The following is a 19065-nucleotide window of genomic DNA, read 5'->3' on the forward strand; positions in this document are numbered from 1 at the left end:
GTGAGTGCCGCCTTAATGTTGGCCAGAAGATTAATCTACTAATGGTGGCATTTATTAAGGCCCCTGCACTGGCTTAATACCGGCGATTGCGATGAACAGCTGGATAGGACCTGTCTGAGTGCGCGCGGATCCCTTACCAACAGATTAGCCCATTTTTCACGATCGTTATGTCAACGTTGCTGCTGATAGCGCTCTAAATATATATATTTTTGAATCGGGACAGATTTGATCAGAAGCTTTGCTCGCTTCAAATTTCTTTGCTGAGCACATTTTGAGAACCTGCAGCATTCGTGCTCAGACCTTATAATGTAGAAATACTGTCTCGGTTTTCCCTATGCGTGTGATTTTTTTTTTTTATCCTGCATTAAGTATACACGGAAAGAGTTGTTTCCCTCTTGTTGCTGGTTGGCTTGGCTTACCCGGCACGGTTTGTGCACCTTCTCTAGATCAATGGCGTAGACATGACAGAAGCCAGGCATGACCAGGCGGTAGCCCTTCTTACCTCCTCCGCGACCTCAATCACAATGCTGCTCCAACGGGAACAGCTGGAATACATCCAGCCAGGGCTCGTGGAGAGCAGGCCGCTGGGACAGCTAGGCGGACAGCTAGATGGCCAGCTGAAGGCCCAGCCAGACGACCAGACGGACGGGCAGTCGCCGGTCCTACCGGACGGCCTGCCGGCCGGGAAACCGCCAGGACGCTCGTGCAGCCCGCCAGCCTCAGTACTCGAGCTGGGAGCTAGAGAACGGGCAGACCAGGCCGGAGAGCCCACCTCCCGGCTACCAGGCACAGGGGCACAAACCCCCAGGCAGGCCCAGCAGCCCCCCGCCCGGGTACCCGCTTAGCCCGGACGAGGAAGATGGGGATGAAGAGGATGGTGAGGATGTTGATGGGGAGGATGGGAATGGGGAGAGGGGGGAGGAGGACGAGGAGGAGGTGAAGCTCGGCGACGAGGAGGAGCCGGCGGACGTGGAGCCGGGGAGCAACCACGTGTCCGAGCAGGAGGAGCATCCTTATCCCATTGAGGTGCGGTCGTGTAAATCCACGTGCGCGAAGGCTTTATCGAGAAGTTTGATTTTGTTTTGCTGATGCTGCCAGGTTCGACACATGAAGACTGAGAATTGACAGCATCGCAATCGTAAGCGTTACCAGCCAGATCAGTTCACTGTTGGGAGAAGGGCGCCGCCCCAAGCTGTTGCCATCTTCCACTGCCCTGCAATATAACAATCTATCTAGCACTTGCATGTGCAGGTGCAGGAGCATTTCAATTATGCTATTCAGGACAGCCTCACAGTCTAAAGAGGCATATTTAAGCTTGTATTGCATTCGGATTGGCCAATTTGTTCATTAAGTGTGTTGCGCATGGGAGGAAACTGTAGTGGCTTAATGAAACTTACACATTCGATGCGCTAAGACTCCAGAGTCCACAGAGATTGGTTTACGAGCCTGCTTGCTGTGTTGCTATATCCTAGCCACCTCAGTCCAGAGTGTTTTGGAAGTTTCACACATCTGTGTGACCCACAAAAAGTTGGTGTTTTATATGTTATGTATTTATCCAGAGAAGCCTCACTGGGTCTCGGGATGTATTCACGTGGTGTCCCGCATTGAGATGCTGTTTGCATCGTTCCATTGAAGAGGAGTGTTATGCATATTGGAATACAACTGGTGTACCGAGAGAAACCCCATGCATTCAATGAAATAACACTCGAGGGTTCTTGTAGATGTATACTCTTGTGTTTTTTTGGAAAAGTCACGTAGGTAAAAAATAAAATCTAAATTAATAAAAGTAAAATAAAAATCACGACGTTTCGGAGGCAACACAAGCTTCCGTCTTCAGGTATACATCTGTCGAGATCTTTTTTCTTGTAGATGTGTTTATGGACACAGCTACTGGCCATCTGTTGTTATCTGGCCATCTCCCACTCTAGCTGGTTTGGGGGGTTTCACAAACATGTGTGATCCACCATCAGCCTTTGCATCAAAAGCATTGAATTACTACTGCAAGCCCCCGTGTCTGGTAATACGAGTACCAGACACCCCAAACGTTTGTCCAATTGTATAGCGGCTAATGTTCTATCACCGTGCTTGTGTTGTAGCCAATTGAGAGTAATGTTGAATTGTAGGAAATCGTATTGCTCAAGACTGATGGACCCCTGGGCTTGAGTATAGTCGGAGGCAGCGACCACTCCAGCCATCCCTTTGGCATCGACAAGCCTGGGATATTCATCTCTAAGGTAAAGAAAGGGTAGTATACATCTGTTGATGTCTTTTTTTAATGCGTTAAAACTAAGGTTGCAAGCGTTTTGTTTATTAGTGTGAAACGTATAGCTGTAAAATGTTTACTCTTGAATTTGTTATCAATGTTAACTTTGCCGAGATAAAAATATTTGATCTTTTTCATGCAGATTTTTATGATTGCGTTCAACAATTTCCCAAGAATCTTGTGCTGTACTTTGCATCTCAGGCCTCGATAACAAAACAGGCTTTACTCTCAACGGATTCATATTCTGAGGTTTTTTCGGTAAAGTCACGTGACTTTACCGAAAAAACCTCAGAATATGAATCCTTGCAGTCACGAAAGCTTCAAATCTAGAATTAATGCTCTCAACGGATTCTCGCCGGACAATAAATAACGTTCATTATAAGTCTTGGTATAATTTCGTTTTATAAATCCCGAAGCTGATCGGTTATCGGCAATGCTACTCTGTGCGGTTTCTTAGATAATAGCCGACGGCCAGGCGGCCAAGACGAACATGAGGGTCGGCGATCGCATCCTGTCGGTGAACGGGCTGGACGTGCGGCACTGCACGCACCAGGAGGCGGTGTGCGCGCTCCTCGGGGGCAAACCAGCCATCCACATGTTCGTGCAGCACGACCCGCCGCCCCTGGGCATGCAGGTAGCTTTGGACGCCTGGCGATACGTTAGGTGGCGGGGGGGGGGGGGGGGCACGCTCTTGGTTAACACCAGGCTTGTCTGTCATGAAGGGCAAAGATGTGGACCCTCCAAGTTGCTTGCTCGCACCTCCCCCTGCTGGCAGAAGGGCTTCCCTTAGCGCAGTGGTTCTTCACCTTCACTGCAGCCTTGCACCCCTTTGGTTCGAAATCGTTAAACATGTCTCGTGCTAATAAATACATCGGTTTGATGAAACAAAGTAGTTGTACTTATGTGCCCGTGCTTAATCTGTGTTTTCGATGACTTACCTTCTAAAACAAATCTGGCATGTTTCACGCCCCCAAAAAGAGCATCTCGTACCCTTAGGGCGTGCGTGCGTGTACCCCAGGTTAAGAACTACTGCCCAAGAGCGATATCTAGAGTTCCCCCTCTAGAGAGTATTTGGTCTACTCTTCTACTAGCTTTGACAATGTAATGATTATCACAATGCCAAAATTTTGTATTTCACTCTTTGTATTAGTATTTTGTGTTTTTATATTCTTCCGGTACAAATAAAGTTTACTTAAACGCCTTCAAGTGCAGGTCACTCAGCAGAAGCCAGCCATAAGAATTTCTGATCAGTACAAGGTATAAAACTGTCGACCCCACGTCATGCCACAGGAAGGGAATGGGAGAGTCTGTTGCACTAAAGGGCAGTCGGGGCATGATGATAATTGTTTTATTGTGAAATGTGATATTTTATGGTATCATGAAAAATTATATCCAGTCCATGGGCCATAGCAGAAACTTGAACCACCTTAGGTCAACAAATTTAAGTCATATCGATGTATTTATATCGCTACTAAGAGTGAATTGCTTTAACCCATTCATTGTAAATGGTTATCACATAATTCACTATTAGTGTGCCCCATAAAGCAATTCGAACCATTTAAGTTATGCCACCTCAGGTGGTACCGGCAAGTGAAATATCTAGCCTGGGCTCGTGGATCAAAGGTACCAACCATATTTGTCTTCTGTGCAAGAGGATCTGCAGGATCTGGCCGATGGTGGAAACCATTGGTGAGGTGCAGTGGGCATCGTCGGTGTGCTGGGTGTGTTTTCAGCAGAGCTCGTTGTCGTTGTCGCCTGTGCAGGAAATCGAGATTGAGAAGAGGGTCGGAGAGAAGCTGGGGATGAGCATACGCGGAGGCGCGCGGAGTCACCCGGGTAACCCGTTCGATAGCGGCGACGAGGGTATCTTCATCTCTCGGGTGAGCCCGACCCCTGTCCCCCCCACCTACCCACCCACCACCCCTTCACCCTGCCGTAGTCGTGTTTCCCACCCCGGGTGACGACGAGGGGTGGATGTATTGATGGCGTGTGAGCTGGAAAAACATGTAGTGTTTCCGTCGCCGTTCACGGGGCAAATCGCCAAGGCGATGTGTTTTTAACCCGTTTAATCAAACTGTCAATAACGACTGTTTGGCAGTGAAAGCTCTGGTGCGTGTGTTTACGACGGTGCCTCTGCGAGCTGGTGACCTATCCCCGCTTTGCACGCTTGCTCGCTCGGCAACGACGTGGCTCAGCGGTAGTGCGTATTGCCGCTCGTTGCAGAGATTCACGGTCGCGGCCCCGCGGGCCACCCTGGTTAATACTGCGGGTGTATTAACCAGGGGAAAAAAACACGCGCCGTTTTCCTTCGCAGTGGACGTTAAAGATCCAATGATGTCTTTGGCAGGAGTGGGCCATTGTGTGCCGGCGTCGTGGTCCAACTTGACAAAATTTGAAAAATTACCCACAAATGAATTGAGTGGCATTTTGCGTATAAATCAGAATCGGAATTTTTATTGAGACGGAAGGAATCCGATGAGCTTTGAAGCTCTTCTTCACAGACGTCCAGTCGGGGTGGGTCAGAAAGTTACAACAATAGACAATACAAAAACAGACAGGAGTGCATAGTATTGGAAAGGTTAAGCAAGTCACTCAAAATAAATGAATACAAATAAAGTATATAGGTTCAAGTTACAAGTTCCCCCCCCCCTACCCCCTATTGGCAGCCCACAGAGCTTGGGCAATTGTTGGTGCCGATTTTAGGCTGTCTTCCAGCTTGCTTGTAGTTTCCTGCCCGAACAAGCTTGATAGACTGAATGGCGCCCTCTCCTTAGCAGTAACCTCTGATGCTCTGCTGAGAGTGGCATGAAATGTACTATGTCATCTGCATGGTTGGCCACGTACTGTGCGAAAGAAGTTCAACATATCTACATTTGCTATTGCAGATAAACAGCTCGGGAGCTTGCGGCCGCGAGGGACAACTGCGCGTGGGCATGCGGCTGCTGGAGGTGAACGGGCAGTCCCTGCTTGGCGCCACGCACACGGAGGCGGTGCGGGCGCTGCGCTCCGTGGGCGACAAGCTGGCGGTGCTCGTGTGCCACGGCTACGACGCTAGCGCCGCCACGGAGGCAAGGAAACCCCTCGTCCCCGTCCCCCCGACCCCTCCTCCACTGTCGCCCCCTCCCAGCACGGCCACGGTGTCCGCCTGTTCTGTTGTAACTGAGGCGCCCGTGTACTCATGTGCTGGCGTTATGATCCAGCTACTTTTTTTTTTAGCAGAGGAGTGGAATGGATGATTGGTTGCGCCATTGCTTACTTATTAAGTGATTGATTATCCCAGCTGTGGTTCAGAAGTCTTCCTAAGGATTTTGTGCAAAAAAAATCTTAACTGCCCGTGAAGCGCAGTGAGTGGTTCGCCCCCTGCTGGGTTCAAAGTGCTATGGCACTGTGTGCAGTTTGTCACCTCTACAGTACCACGAGCCAGTCCATGCTACAGAAGCTCTATTTGTCAGTAATTGGTTGTCTGGTGAATGGCAGGTGTGAGTGTGCGAGTGATAAGTGTTCGTGCTGGATGTCAGATGAGGAGTGGTGTTTCAGCAGTAATTGTGATTGAGTGTTCTTGTAAGTGGTGAGTGTCAGGTTTGGTAAGTTGTGTAAGGGGTGTCTGGTGAGGTGGTTAGTGAATTTGGTGAGTGGTTTCATATTTGTGGATTTTTTTGCTGTCAGTTAAGTGGTGTTTGAGTTCCTCGTGAGAATCCTGTAAGTTTGGAGTGGTGAGTTGGTGAGGGGTGAGTGGTAAACATGCGGTGAGTATAAGTGGTTATTTTGAATGGTGAGTGTCTGTTGAGTGATGATTGTCAGGTGATTGGGGAGGATCCGGTGAATGCTGCGAGTGTCGTGTGGTTCATGATTGTCTGGTATCAAGTGTGATGTGTCATTATGCTATTCATACAATGGGCTGCCCTCTTTTTTAACTAATTGTGATTGGATAAGTGAGTGCTGCATTAGGGCCGGTTCATATCTGGCTGTCGTTGGTGTGACTGATACTTTTCAATTTTAATGCATGTGTTACTTTTCTCATTATGACACTTCAGAATTTATATGTCTTTGTTGGATGTTTGCTGTCATTAAAATACTTATTTTCCATCTGACTTTACCTATATACTATTACATGCAATCGAAACGCTGCACGAGGTCATGTTTACATATCACGTACGCAGTCGTATACCAATATAGTGAGCCCCTTGGTGGAATGAATAAGGCGGCTTGTCTTTCAGTGCAAATGTTCGGTGGCCCTTCTCGTAAGTTGGTGCCGTTAAACAAATGAAACGATTTTCCCAGATATCGCCAGGCATCATCGCCAACCCGTTCATCATGGCGGGTGGCAGGAAGAACAGCATGGAGAGCATCTCGTCCATCGACCGTGACGTAACAATGGAAGAGGTGGAGCTGCTGCACAACGTAGGTCGACGCACGGATGGCGGGCGCCACCACGACACCATTGCTCCCCTGAGACAGCCGCATTGTATTTATGTTGAACTTCTTCTTGGTTCTTTCGGTAAAGTCACGTAGAAGGGAAGTAATAAAATAATAAAAATAAAACATAATAAAATAATTCTCACGACGTTTCGGCGTTGTGGCCAAAACGTCGTGAGAATAATTTAATTATGTTTTATTTTTATTATTTTATTATTTCCCTTCTACGTGACTTTACCAAAAGAACCAAGAAGATGAATCCCTGCAGTCACGAAAGCTTTAAATCGAAATATGTGGAACTTCTTTTGCACTGTATGTAACCAACCACGATAATCGGAGGTACGGGGGGAAGGACAATAAACTAAACAAGAAAGGCAGTTCTAAAGAAATTAATTTTCAATCTAGATTTAAAAGTGCATAGCTCCAGTGGCGTCCTAATATCGGAAGGGAAGAGTGTTCCAGATGGCTGCAGAATCGCATCTGACAGCGCAATGCAGTGACCGCCTTGGTTTGACGGCTCGCCAAAAGCCGCTGCGAGGATCACCGGAGTTCGCATGATGGTTTATGCTCTTTGCCGAGATCAGTAAGGTTAATTTGTGGCAAGCACTGTGTGTAATGAGTGCCGCTGCTCCCGGACATGAAGGGAGCGTGAGCATGCAGTCGATGCAGTAGAGGGAGCCACATTGTTGTGGGCAGTCATGTGTCTTGTCGCACAAGCACTGAACAATGTCGATTTGAAAGGATCACACATGCTACGATATGTAGCATGTAGAAAAATTGCAGACCATGCTTTCGCCAAATTGAGGCCATAGTCTGCTGATGAGACTGAGAAAGTTGAAAACGGTTGTGGAATCTCCTACCGTTTGAAATTAGTTTTTCCGATGATGTAGATACTTTTAAGTCTCGTCTTTAAACACATCTTCTTAAGTCAGTTTATTTAGCTTCTCTGTCTCGCTTGGCCTTTCCTTATCCTTAGTCTTACAAGGTGCCTTGAGACATTAGTGGAAGGCGCCTTACGAATAAATGTTTATTATTTTCAATGCTGTGGGGAAAAATCTGTCCCGATGACTGAGGGCCAAAAATGTAACTTATTTTATTTGTGTTTGTGGAACAGACCCAGATAATGCAAAACAGGTGTACATTTGGATTGTACATGTTGTGGATTTGCTCTCCCAACACAACCGGTGTGCTGTACTAGTAACGAATTGGCACATTCTGTTTACGTTGCAAACCTTACTAATTGGCTGTGTCGGGTGGTGGCGGGTGTAACGATACATTTGTATTTACGTGATCTAACCCAAAAAAAATACTATTCTAGATGTACATTTTGCGATATAAATCTGTTGTTTACTTTACAACAGATTTGTCGTCTATTTTATTTTTGTTTCTTCAAGTAATATGTTTACTTGCCGACACCGTTTGCGGTCACATGGGCATTGAGCAACTGACCGTCGATGAGCGAAGGAGCGAGAATTAAACCGGCACGTGCCATTAAAACGTAAACAATTCACGAGCATTGTTAATACGCAACTTGGATAAATCCACCCACGGATTATAATCAACATGTGGGATGAGCATCATTGCTTTCACGCCCCAACTCTCGTGGAACCCCTCACTGTTCCACTTGAACTTGAAGATTCAAGTGAGGTCGTCGTTGAACAGTGTGACGAACTTACTATCGTTTGAATGTAGGAGAAACTGAGAAGAGATTGTGAAAGAGCATTGTGCCTTAAGGAAGCTACACAGGTACAGTTCGTATGCCATTAGTGCTGTCTATTAGTGTTGTTTTCCATCGGCATGCTCACGATTAACACTTGTGGGTCTCCACGTCTTAACAAACGTCACTAACTTAACCCGAGGTTTCACAGGTCCGTGTCTGTGGATTCATCGTTTTGTTTGTTTTTTTTGTCCGCGTTACATTTTCATCGTTGATGCGGTTTCACCACCTTCGTTCAAAATGTAACGTGGTAGCCATTTGTAGATATCATCTTTGTCCGAGCACTGACAGAATAAATGTGTGCCCTACTCAGAGGCGGTGGAGTGTTCAGATCCCAAGCAAGTAGCCTCCCCAGTGGTATAACAATGTGTCGGTTCATTCGCTAATATAGACTCTCTAGCTCACGATGAACGCACTGACTTACATGCGAAAGAATCGGGGTTTTTTCACTTAATATGTTGTATGTAATGGTTTCGTATGACCCCTCCTACATTCACACATTGTTGCACCATTGACTTGTTCCATAAAAAAGCCATATGTATACTTCTAAAACTGGATGATGAAAAAATGACACGCCGTGATAATTTTCACTGCGGTTGCTTACTTTGTGGAACTGGCCAACGTGTAGTCAACTGTGGAGGCTTGTCATATTTAACGTGGGAAATGCGGTGGCCAAATAAATCCAGCGTGCAGAGTACACGGAGGAATATAAAAGTGGCGCAGTCCGTAGCGAGACACCACCGCTAGAGCTGCCTCCAGTTTGGCACTGTCAAGCGACGCCTGGCCCTCCTAAATGATCTCGTTCCACCGCCTCTGTCAGTACTTTTACACGAGGTTACTGAAGATCCATCCCAGGCATGTAATGACGCGTCGATTCCGCTATTGATAGTCATTTTTACACTCAACGTTTACATAACTTGTGAGTGTAAGCATCGATTACTTTCCATTCATGTACGTTGTTTGTCACGGGTCCACGTGACCCCTGCGATCATGAGCATCGCTGCTTTCACGACGGTGTTAAAAAGAAAATCGACTCTTGAAACGAATCGCGGCCCCCAAACCGTGACGGTTGAACCGCGGTGTGGACGCGTCATTGCATGCCTAATTCGCCAGTACAGTCATACGTGTGACGTACACTAACAACGGGTACCTATCTACGTACGTTGAACTTACGCAACGTACGTAGCCAACCGTACTAATCGGAGGTGCGTACCACGGTCACGCGCGTATTCGCCCGGCCTTATCGGATGTGTGCGTGTCTGCAGGCCAGCGCCGAGGAGCGCGGGCAGGAGGTGGACAACCGCGTGAGCGACGGTCCCGGGGAAGAGCGCGCGTTGCAGGGGTCGGCATCACGACAGCGCGGTGAGGCCTCGTCGGCCCAAGTTCACGCCTTGCCAATGCATCCATCCCACACCGACATTCGTTCTTCTTCTGCTGTATGGATGTGAATTGAGTGGCTACTGTAAATCGATGTCCAAGTTGTAATTCCAGTTGCTGGTTTTGGGGGGCGTCGAGCATGAACCGCTTGCTTTATCGGAGAACGCTCGTTGTGGTGCGCCGCTGTCACATTCGAGAGATTATTTTGCCGTTTATCAATCACGACGAATGAACTGTGCTGGGTCTGCACTTTGGAAAGCTTGGGTGACCAAAAGCAAATGGTTTAAAATACATTCGTGTTGTCAGTCCTCTCACCTGTGGTCGAAATGGATCCGCTAATAGCAGATGGCTTCTGTTAAATTATAAAATGCTTGGCCCATGTCAGAATGCTTTATGATGGAAGGATTCTTTAGGGGGGAGCTGTGACCTCCAAGGTGTCCGGGTAAAGCTGCATCATGAAATGTATAATTTGGTTGAAATTTCTCTTTGCCCTAAATTCATATCTTAACTCTGGTGAAGAAGCCGCTGGGCACATTTCTGCTTCTCAAAGCTGCCGTTTATAATGCAGGAGTATTGCAATAATGCAGTGGAGAAATAAGAATACGAGATGTAACACACAGGCAGTGGAAGTGCAATGGATGGCACTGCAATCTGGACTCGGCGACCCGAATTTGATTTGCCACGGCTGTCATCAGTGGCGAGTCATATCTGAACAGTCCTCGGTCCATATTCTATGTTCTTTCGGTAAAGTCACGTAGAAGGGAAATAATATTGTTTTATATTTGTGTTATTTTATTGTTTCCCTTCTACGTGACTTTACCGAAAGAACCAAGAATATGAATCCCTGCAGTCACGAAAGCTTTAAATCAAAATGTAGTCCTCGATTCCGCCGCTGCTCTCACCCAATATGTGTACCGACTGATGTGAAGTATGGTCAACGCCCATGACTGACAGTGAGGGAAGCCTTCATCCAGCAGTGGATTGGCAAAGGGCTGTAATCTAAATTTTGATTTAAAGCTTTCGTCACTGCAGGGATTCATATTCTTGGCTCTTTCGGTAAAGTCACGTAGAAGGGAAACAATAAAATAATAAAAATATAAAACAATAAAATTCTCACGACGTTTCGACTGCAACACAAGCAATCATCGTCAGCTGTGAAAAACACAGCAAGAAAATTTGAAAAAAGTGGCGGTTTTTATTTTTTTATTTTATTTTTTCCCTTTACGTGGCTGTAATCTACTTGTAATATTATTGTTCGCTATTGTGTCACAAAATAAATGCAAGTATCCATACGTTTTCTTCAGCTACGGAGACGTTGCAGAAGCCTGCCCATGACGAGTGCCTTATGGGGAACAACGATCACAGCAGTGACGACTCCAGCCAGTGTCTGGAGCTAGAGGCTGCCCACACGGGAGGGATACCCTCTCTCCAATTGGAAGACAAAGACTGCAACCTCAACACCAGGTATTTGACTGATGCAGGAACTAAAAAAAACACTTGCAGCAGAAGCAAACCCTACACTACAAAATAACACAAAATAAAATTTGTCAAGTAACTCAACGAAAACGCTAATCGTTATTTTGTGTCCTGTATTACGAAGTTTTTATAGATTCGAACACTTGCAGCAGAAGCAAACCCTACACTACAAAACACAAAATAAGAGTTTTCAAGTAACTCGACGAAAACGCTAATCGTTATTTTGTGTCCTGTATTACGAAGTTTTTATGGATTCGAACGTATGTCGTCAAGAGACGGTGCTTGCCTATAACATTTGGCAGTTCACCAGCATTGTTTAAAGCAAGTCTGACTCGCCGTATGTTGAATCCGGTCCAGAGTTTGCTAGTTTATTAATGTCTTTGCTATTTTTCTGTAAATATTTAAACCCAGGGAGGAGGAGTGTTGCCTCCCCCCCCCCCCCCTCTTTACTAACCCGCACACTGATATGTGTAGAGACAACCTCCACAACCCATATGGAGGCCATCCAGTGATGAATTGACAAATAGTTGTATATAAAGTATGTTTTTAACCCAGGTCACATTTGAAAGAGAGAGTCTTGGTTTCAATGGGCTTTCAATGGGCTGTCACATGATTAGCAGGTCATCTGTATGTCTGTATGCGCACACCATTGCAACAGAGGAGGAATTGCAAACTGGTGGTTGGGCACCTGCCACCAGTTTTGGTTTTACCAAGATAGTGTGGGAATTGGCATCTGTGTTCGGGTGGCAGGAATTTATTTGTACCGAGATCTGCATGTATTTTGAACTTCTTTCGCACGGTACATAGCCAACGTGCTAATTGGAGGTGCATGGGAAGGACAACAAACTAAACACAAAAAGTAATTCTAAAGAAATTAGTTCTAAATTAGATTAAAGAGTGCATAGCTCCAGTGGCTTCCTTATATCGGAAGGAAAGATCGTTCCAGACAGTCGCAGAAGCGCATCTAACGCAGTGATCGTCTTTGTTCGATGGTTAGCCAGTAGCCGCTGCGAGAATGATCGGAGTTTACCTGATGATTTATGCACCTTGACGAGATCAGCATAGACCTCGTGCTGACTGAGAAATATGACCGCGGTTGGTCTACGGTTGGGAGCGGGAGGAAAGGTGGCAACGCGACCTGCTGCGAGCGAGTTTGACGTGCGCGTGTGGTCTCGTTCCGCAGGCCCGAGGGGCACGAGGTGTTCGTGGAGAGTCGAGCGCCGGCGCCCGTCAGGACGGCCAAGGCCGAACGGCGCTACCAGGAGCGCGCGAGCGGCGGGCCGAGCCCCGAGCCGCTGCCCAGCGACGGGGATCTCTCACCGGCCGAGCGCAGGGCCCTGCAGGCGGAGAAGAGAGCCATGTGGCGCGCCGCCAGGTGCGTCCCGTCGGTGGTGCCCAAGGGTTTTGTCCTTGGGGTGGGGGGGGTGGGCGTGGTGGAGGGGTAATCGATTGTAAGAGGAATCAAGTGATCCAAAATTAAATGGAACATAAATCGTGCTTTTGCATAGGTTCTGTAACGCATGGCAACTTGCGTTTTTTCTCGGAGGTGTTTATTAGCAGGACGGAAGACGTCGGGTAGATGTCAAGGCAAAATTTATTTACATATTTGTAAATCGTACTTTTGTCGTGCTGGTGTTTGCAAGTGTTAAGACAACCCTTTTGCTCAATTTGGCCAATTTTCTAGAGGGTAAGTACCGAACTGCATCACAACTGTATAATAAAGCTTCATTCGTGATTATACTTCACCACTCTTGTCAGCGCAATATTTTTCTTTTAAGTTAAATTATTGATAACCAGGGCTTAATTTTAGTTACGGAAAATATTTCCATAAGGCTGTGGATCAGGGATGGGAGTCCAAGATGAGGGTCCGGGATGGAGGGCGGGGTGGGGTGGGGGTGCTCTGGAATATATTCCACAACAAATAAAGACCTGACGATAACGCTTGATAACCAAAGGGTAACAACAGGGTTGCGATTTCCGCATGGAAAATGCGGAAGGAGGGTTCAAATTTTCCCGCATTTTTGCTAAAGTCAACCGCAAACGGTGGAAAGACTACTCCTGTGACCGCGCGCTTTTAACAACACGTTAATGCGTTCTATTGGAAAGGATACATGCAAGGCCCAGCATCACGTAGGGCTTTGAGTTACTGATTGGAATGAATATATGATTTCCGCATTTCCGCACAAGAACCACATACTTTATTCAAATGCGGAGCCGTGATTACGAGCACATGTACATGATGTATCCTTTCCAATAGAACGCATTAACGTGTTGTTAAAAGCGCGCGGTCATAGGAGTAGTCTTTCCACCGTTTGCGGTTGACTTTAGCAAAAATGCGGGAAAATTTGAACCCTCCTTCCGCATTTTCCATGCGGAAATCGCAACCCTGGGTAACAACCCTGGTTACCATCCTAATTTGAACGTCACTTGATTGATAGATTTTTTTTTCCCCCGCACTGATAACAGGATGAAATCTCTCGAGCAAGATGCGCTCAAGGCCCAGATGGTGATCGCGAAGGCGCGGGAGAACCAGAAGCGCAACAACCTGGACCGGCTGTCCGAGACCCCCTCGCCTGCTCTCTCGGCCTCCCCGTCTCCGCACGATGGTGTGTCTCCCTTGCCCCGTCCACTCCTATTGGCGGCCTTCCGGACCCGTGCCGCGAACCTGTGCGAAAAGCAAGCGGCAGCCGCTGTGCCGTTTCGCTGCTCGGTCTACACCCGAGTGATCCGTTGTGCAACCAAAGCGCCTGCGTGTATGTGGATACAATCGATTCGGTTGCACGCAACGGAGTTGCGCGGCCCGACTTTTTTCTTAATTCGCAATAATGGTGATTAAAACGAATTAATTGATATTCTTGGTTCTTTCGGTGAAGTCACGTAGAAGGGAAATAATAAAATAATAAAAATATATAACAAATTTTCTCGCTGTGGATTTCACACCTGATGATGATTGCATGATTGCTTGTGTTGCAGTCAAAACGTCGTGAGAATTTAATTGTTTAATATTTTTATTATTTTCCTTTTACGTGACTTTACCGAAAGAACCAAGAATATGAATCCCTGCAGTCACGAAAGCTTTAAATCAGAATTAATTGATGTTTTCATTTCATGTAAGCCATGGCTGGCCCATGATCCACAGAGTTTATGGGCCTCCTGTCTTGTATGGCCCTTTCTCAATCCACTGCTGGATGAGGGCCTGCGCAGATTCTAGCCAGCAAGGCCATAAGGAATATTTTGATCTATCTTCACCATGCTGGTCAGTGCAGTTTGGCAAAGGTTGGAGGCATACAGGACTGCAAGGGATTTTGCTACACAGCCCTCTACTGACCATCTTGCTTAGCTTATAATATCTGACCAGATCGGGTACATTCTGGGTGCACCGCCTTCAATATTATTATAATGTGGGTCTACATCTCGTCTAGTTGCGACTGCATTTAGAGATGCATGTACAGAACAATCCACACAGAGCTGTATCATCTCAAGTGGTATTGGCCTTCTTCAGGTCAGACTAAAGCTGTGCCTGTATAAACTGTCTCAGACATGTTCCCTCGCTCTCACCTCAACCCTAACGCTTGCCATTACATCCATTTCTCACAATAACCCACCATCTCCGCTTAACTCTACCTCCCATTACTATGAAGCCTCAGTCTTCTAACGTTCTTCGGTGGATATTTTCTGCAAAAAATTGCATATTTTCATGCTGTTACCCTCACCCTGCAGCTTTTTCTCTCTCATGCCTCTGCTGTTGTATTTTTCTCTTCCAACTATGTGGATTTTCTTCTACAGTTGCCTTATGGTCAGGCGCATGAGAACATTGTAACAAAGGGATACAGACCATAGCAAAGCTCTTGCATGTTTACCAATGTAAAAACATCTGGGCATTGTTTACTCTTAACTTTAAGCTGTTTGTTTTTTGTATTAAATGACGTTCATGAGTGTACAACTGCCATTTAAAACCCTTATTTTTCCTTCAGATTACAATGTTTACCAATGTCTTAAAGATGAAACGGGCTCTCCACAAGGGAACTTGGTAAGTTGCTTTTGCCTCCAAATAAAAAACAAACACTTGCATGAGAGGTGGCCGGGTGGCTTAGAGGTCGGAGCACTGAGTCCGCATGGTTGAGATTCTGGATTGGAATCTAGGCAGCTATCTGATTAAACTGGCCTCAAGTGTCGTGAGTTGATTGCACTTAATTTGCCAAAATTGCAGCGCTGCGAATTAAAGTATATATATTTGGCAGTCATTCTTAAAACATTACTGTCAGTGGCAGAGAAGGGAAATGACCAGAGGTCAAATGAATGGCTTTCAGAGGTAACTCTGCGTATTCTGCTTCCGTTGGCCGTTTCTCTGAACTATACAACGCAAAACACTGCTCTGATAGGGATCAGAATCGATTCTTTACCACGAGACACGACTGATGAGAATGGATCATGTTATATTTTTTGTATTCAGTCCATATGAATCGTCACCTTGAGCTGCACTTAGCAGAGGTTTCCTGTTTTGATGTAAATCTCTGTGCTGTGTCTCACCAGGGTTCTCAAGCCAGTCTTGAAACAGGATCTGAGCTGAACTGGGTTCAGTCACCGACCACACTAAATACACCGTCGGACGCCCATACGCAAAACACATACGTGAGTAGTGATCCATTCTTTTGTTACAGAGCTGTGCCAAAACTTTATATAGTCTTGTCTGAAACATATAATCACAATGTATACATTTCTGCTTCAGTAAACTTAGACAATAAATAACCAGTTCCTTAAATATCATAATTACTTTCCTACCATCAAGAGGAAAGGAAGATCTTGACCTTTTAGCTAACTGGCATTTCTTCAGGATATACTATAATAATTCAAATGTATAATGCTCAGTTTATCCTAGGATCCCAATGCACAATGCATGAACAGCAGGAAACAAAAAAAGAACCAGGGCAACCGACCAAGCGAGTGAAGACCGGTTTAAAGAGACGGGTTTTCAAAGCAGTCTTAAATATTGATTTAATACCCTCTATAGGGGCTCTCTAGAGCTCCTTCTGGTCAGCAGCGATGAACAAAAAAAACTGCAGCAAGTATACATTTACCAGTTTTTTCCCATGCTTTATTTTGCAGGTATCCAGAAGTGATGACACTCATTGAGGGACGGTGGTGGAGAGAACGGACAGCGTACACCAAATGCCTCATCTGGCAGAAATGCCTTTTTTTGGCACCGACCAGGAACACTTTCTGCTGGTGTATCGTTAACTAGTTATGGTTTTATATGTTCCAGTTTGCATGTTTGGTATGTTTCAAAACGGGATGTAAACTTTCAGTTTAAATGCTCTCAAACTTAGAACGATGAGTAGCGTTTTATTGTAAATTTGGTACAGTTAGTAATGTGTAAAATTTAGAACTAGAGCCATGTTTTTAAACAAAACACTAAGAGGTGTAGAAGGGGGATAGGTTTACAAGTTTGACACATCTGTAAAATAAACTGTGAATGATTTTAACTTTTATATTTGCTGCTTCTTGGTGGGTGTACACGATCGGATGTGAATTTATATATAAAGGAAAAAAAGTACATCACTTGGCATTTTATTTTTGTAAGTTCTTTTACAATACTGTAGGGTTTCAAAAAAACTCCAGTTCCTCCCTTTTGGGCACCGACTTCTTTATCATTCAACGTTCTCAGCCTCGGATAGGTTTCTAAGTGCTTTAACATGTAAAGTAGCACAGTAGTTGTAGTGGTCGTAATAGCTGTTTTTGTATGTTAACGCATTACGCCTGTTTTGTAAATCAGTGGAAATAAATGTTGATTTAATTTTCCACCGCTAACATTTCAAGTATGCTCTGTTGCTTTACAATGAGTGTAATTCTGTTATGTTCTGTTATGCTTGTGGGAAACATTTTTGGGGAAAATAAAGCAAGTGAATTTCATCATCTTTATCAGCCGTGGTCTCCACTGCTGAATGAAGGCATCATCATGCGGGCACCATCCCTCACTCTGTAATGCTACAATCTGTCGCACATGTGCACTTGGGATAATCTCATCACTCCGACTCCATGTTGGTCATCCTCATTTGGTTTACATTTCATGACCAGTTAACCATCGGCAAATAACCCTTCTAGCATTGTGCCATGTTCAAACCCAGGGACCCTTCCACTTTCCTTGATCATCGTACATTCATTCCAGCTTTTTTTCAATCAACGTCATAATGAAACCCCCTACATACCAGATCCATCTGGGAGGTTGTTTGACCATACCTCACCCTGCTGATCAGTGCCAAAGTGGGCCTGAGACTGGTTTATATATCGCCACTGCTATGAATTAGCCAGTGACAGGAATTTAACTCGGGTAGCTGGTTCATAGCGCAGTGTTCTAACTACATCACCCCATAATTTCCTGTCAATCCACTGCTGGATGAAGGCCTCCCCATGTAATGTTGGTCATTGGATTTGTTTGTCCATTCTTGACCTTACGAGTAAATAGTCACATCGAGTGAATTTACATACTATCATTTGGAGACTATAAACTTAGTGTAAAAATACGTACTGATGTGCTATTGTGGAAAATGATAAGTCACACGAATAAACAGACCAGCTGCATGTCTGTAAAAAATATAATTTCCAGCAATCTGTAGGCCTTCAAGGCCATTGCTTTGTAAAACAGACCTGACTGCTGATTAGACTCAAAAGTCAAAACCAGGGCACACTTCGGCCGCTTCAGCAAATGCTGCTGTAAAACGTCGGTCTGAATGCCCGTGGATAAAACAAATTAGTACTGCAGTGTTAACCAGGGCTTCAGTCTGGATTCGAACCGTGAACCTCTGCAATAAGCGGCGAACGTGCTACCAACTGGGCCATGGCACCTCCCCCGTCTTCACCAGAGCCATCTGTGCAACTTGCCAGTTTTATTTCTATATTTGAAGCTTTCGTGACTGCAAGGATTCATACTCTTAGTTATTTCGGTAAAGTCACGTAGGTAAAAAAATGAAATTGAAATTAATAAAAATAAAACAATAAAATCACGACGTTTCGGAGGCAACACAAGCTTCCGTCTTCAGGTGAAACTGTCACAGCAAAATATCTGTATTAAGTGAAGAGAAGTCCCAAGAGGCACGACCTTATACTGGTAGGAACGAAGTGAACCAGCCTACAATAGATTATATCGTCCGTCCGATTAGGTGTAGCAACATCGCCCCCTACTGCAAACACTTGGCAGGACCCTACAAAAACCTTTAGACTCAGCGAGGCTTTTCCTGGCTAAACAAGTGTAATAATACATTATGTTTATATTCTTTGGTTATTCGTTCCTACCAGCCCACCCCGCAGGGACCTGTTATAGTGGTTCAGGGGGGGAGGAGCCAGGAAGGGCCGCGGGAGAGGAGGAGTTGTGAGATGGTCAGTACTGCTGCCGGAACTAAGCCTTTGTAATGTAGATGGCATAAGTAGATACGCCAGCTAGGATTAAGCCGCCGTATGTTTTTAAATCCTTTATATTAAGTTCGCTTGCTTGCTTGCGTGCTTGCATGCTTGCTTGCTTACGACCGTGCAAATCTTTCGGTCGTTTTTTAACCCACTTCCCGTGATCCAATCGAGCTGACATTTTGCACACAGACTCGTTGTGCGAGACAATGTTCGTGAACATTTTTTTCCTAAATTTTACACTGTTTAGGGAAAACAAATTAAATATTTAATTACCAATTGCTTAATACTGGCAGACAATAATCTGACCCATAGGTGGCAGCCATCTCAAGCCAGAGGACGAGAGGACTCTAGCCGCCACGCATATAAAGGATTTAGAGTGAAAAACTTTGTTTTTACGGGTTATACTTATTATGCT

The 19065-nt window shown here is 45.5% G+C and overlaps 1 protein-coding gene across 1 annotated transcript in view; it reads left to right on the forward strand.

The window, feature by feature from the left end:
• Positions 1-17166, forward strand: part of LOC133352841 (protein scribble homolog) — a 52775-nt gene extending 35609 nt beyond the window's left edge. Inside the window, 15 exon segments of the mRNA XM_061568792.1 lie at positions 447-716; positions 718-1026; positions 2124-2234; positions 2721-2897; positions 4027-4143; positions 5149-5331; positions 6545-6664; positions 8372-8425; positions 9662-9758; positions 11078-11237; positions 12433-12624; positions 13716-13855; positions 15224-15279; positions 15783-15881; positions 16356-17166. Coding sequence (XP_061424776.1) covers positions 447-716; positions 718-1026; positions 2124-2234; positions 2721-2897; positions 4027-4143; positions 5149-5331; positions 6545-6664; positions 8372-8425; positions 9662-9758; positions 11078-11237; positions 12433-12624; positions 13716-13855; positions 15224-15279; positions 15783-15881; positions 16356-16382 — 2112 coding nt within the window. The 3' untranslated portion in view covers positions 16383-17166.
• Positions 17167-19065: the final 1899 nt, after the last annotated feature.

Source organism: Lethenteron reissneri, chromosome 42 (genome assembly GCF_015708825.2).
Source record: "Lethenteron reissneri isolate LAM-NWPU_2019-01 chromosome 42, ASM1570882v1, whole genome shotgun sequence".
Classification (NCBI taxonomy): domain Eukaryota; kingdom Metazoa; phylum Chordata; class Hyperoartia; order Petromyzontiformes; family Petromyzontidae; genus Lethenteron; species Lethenteron reissneri.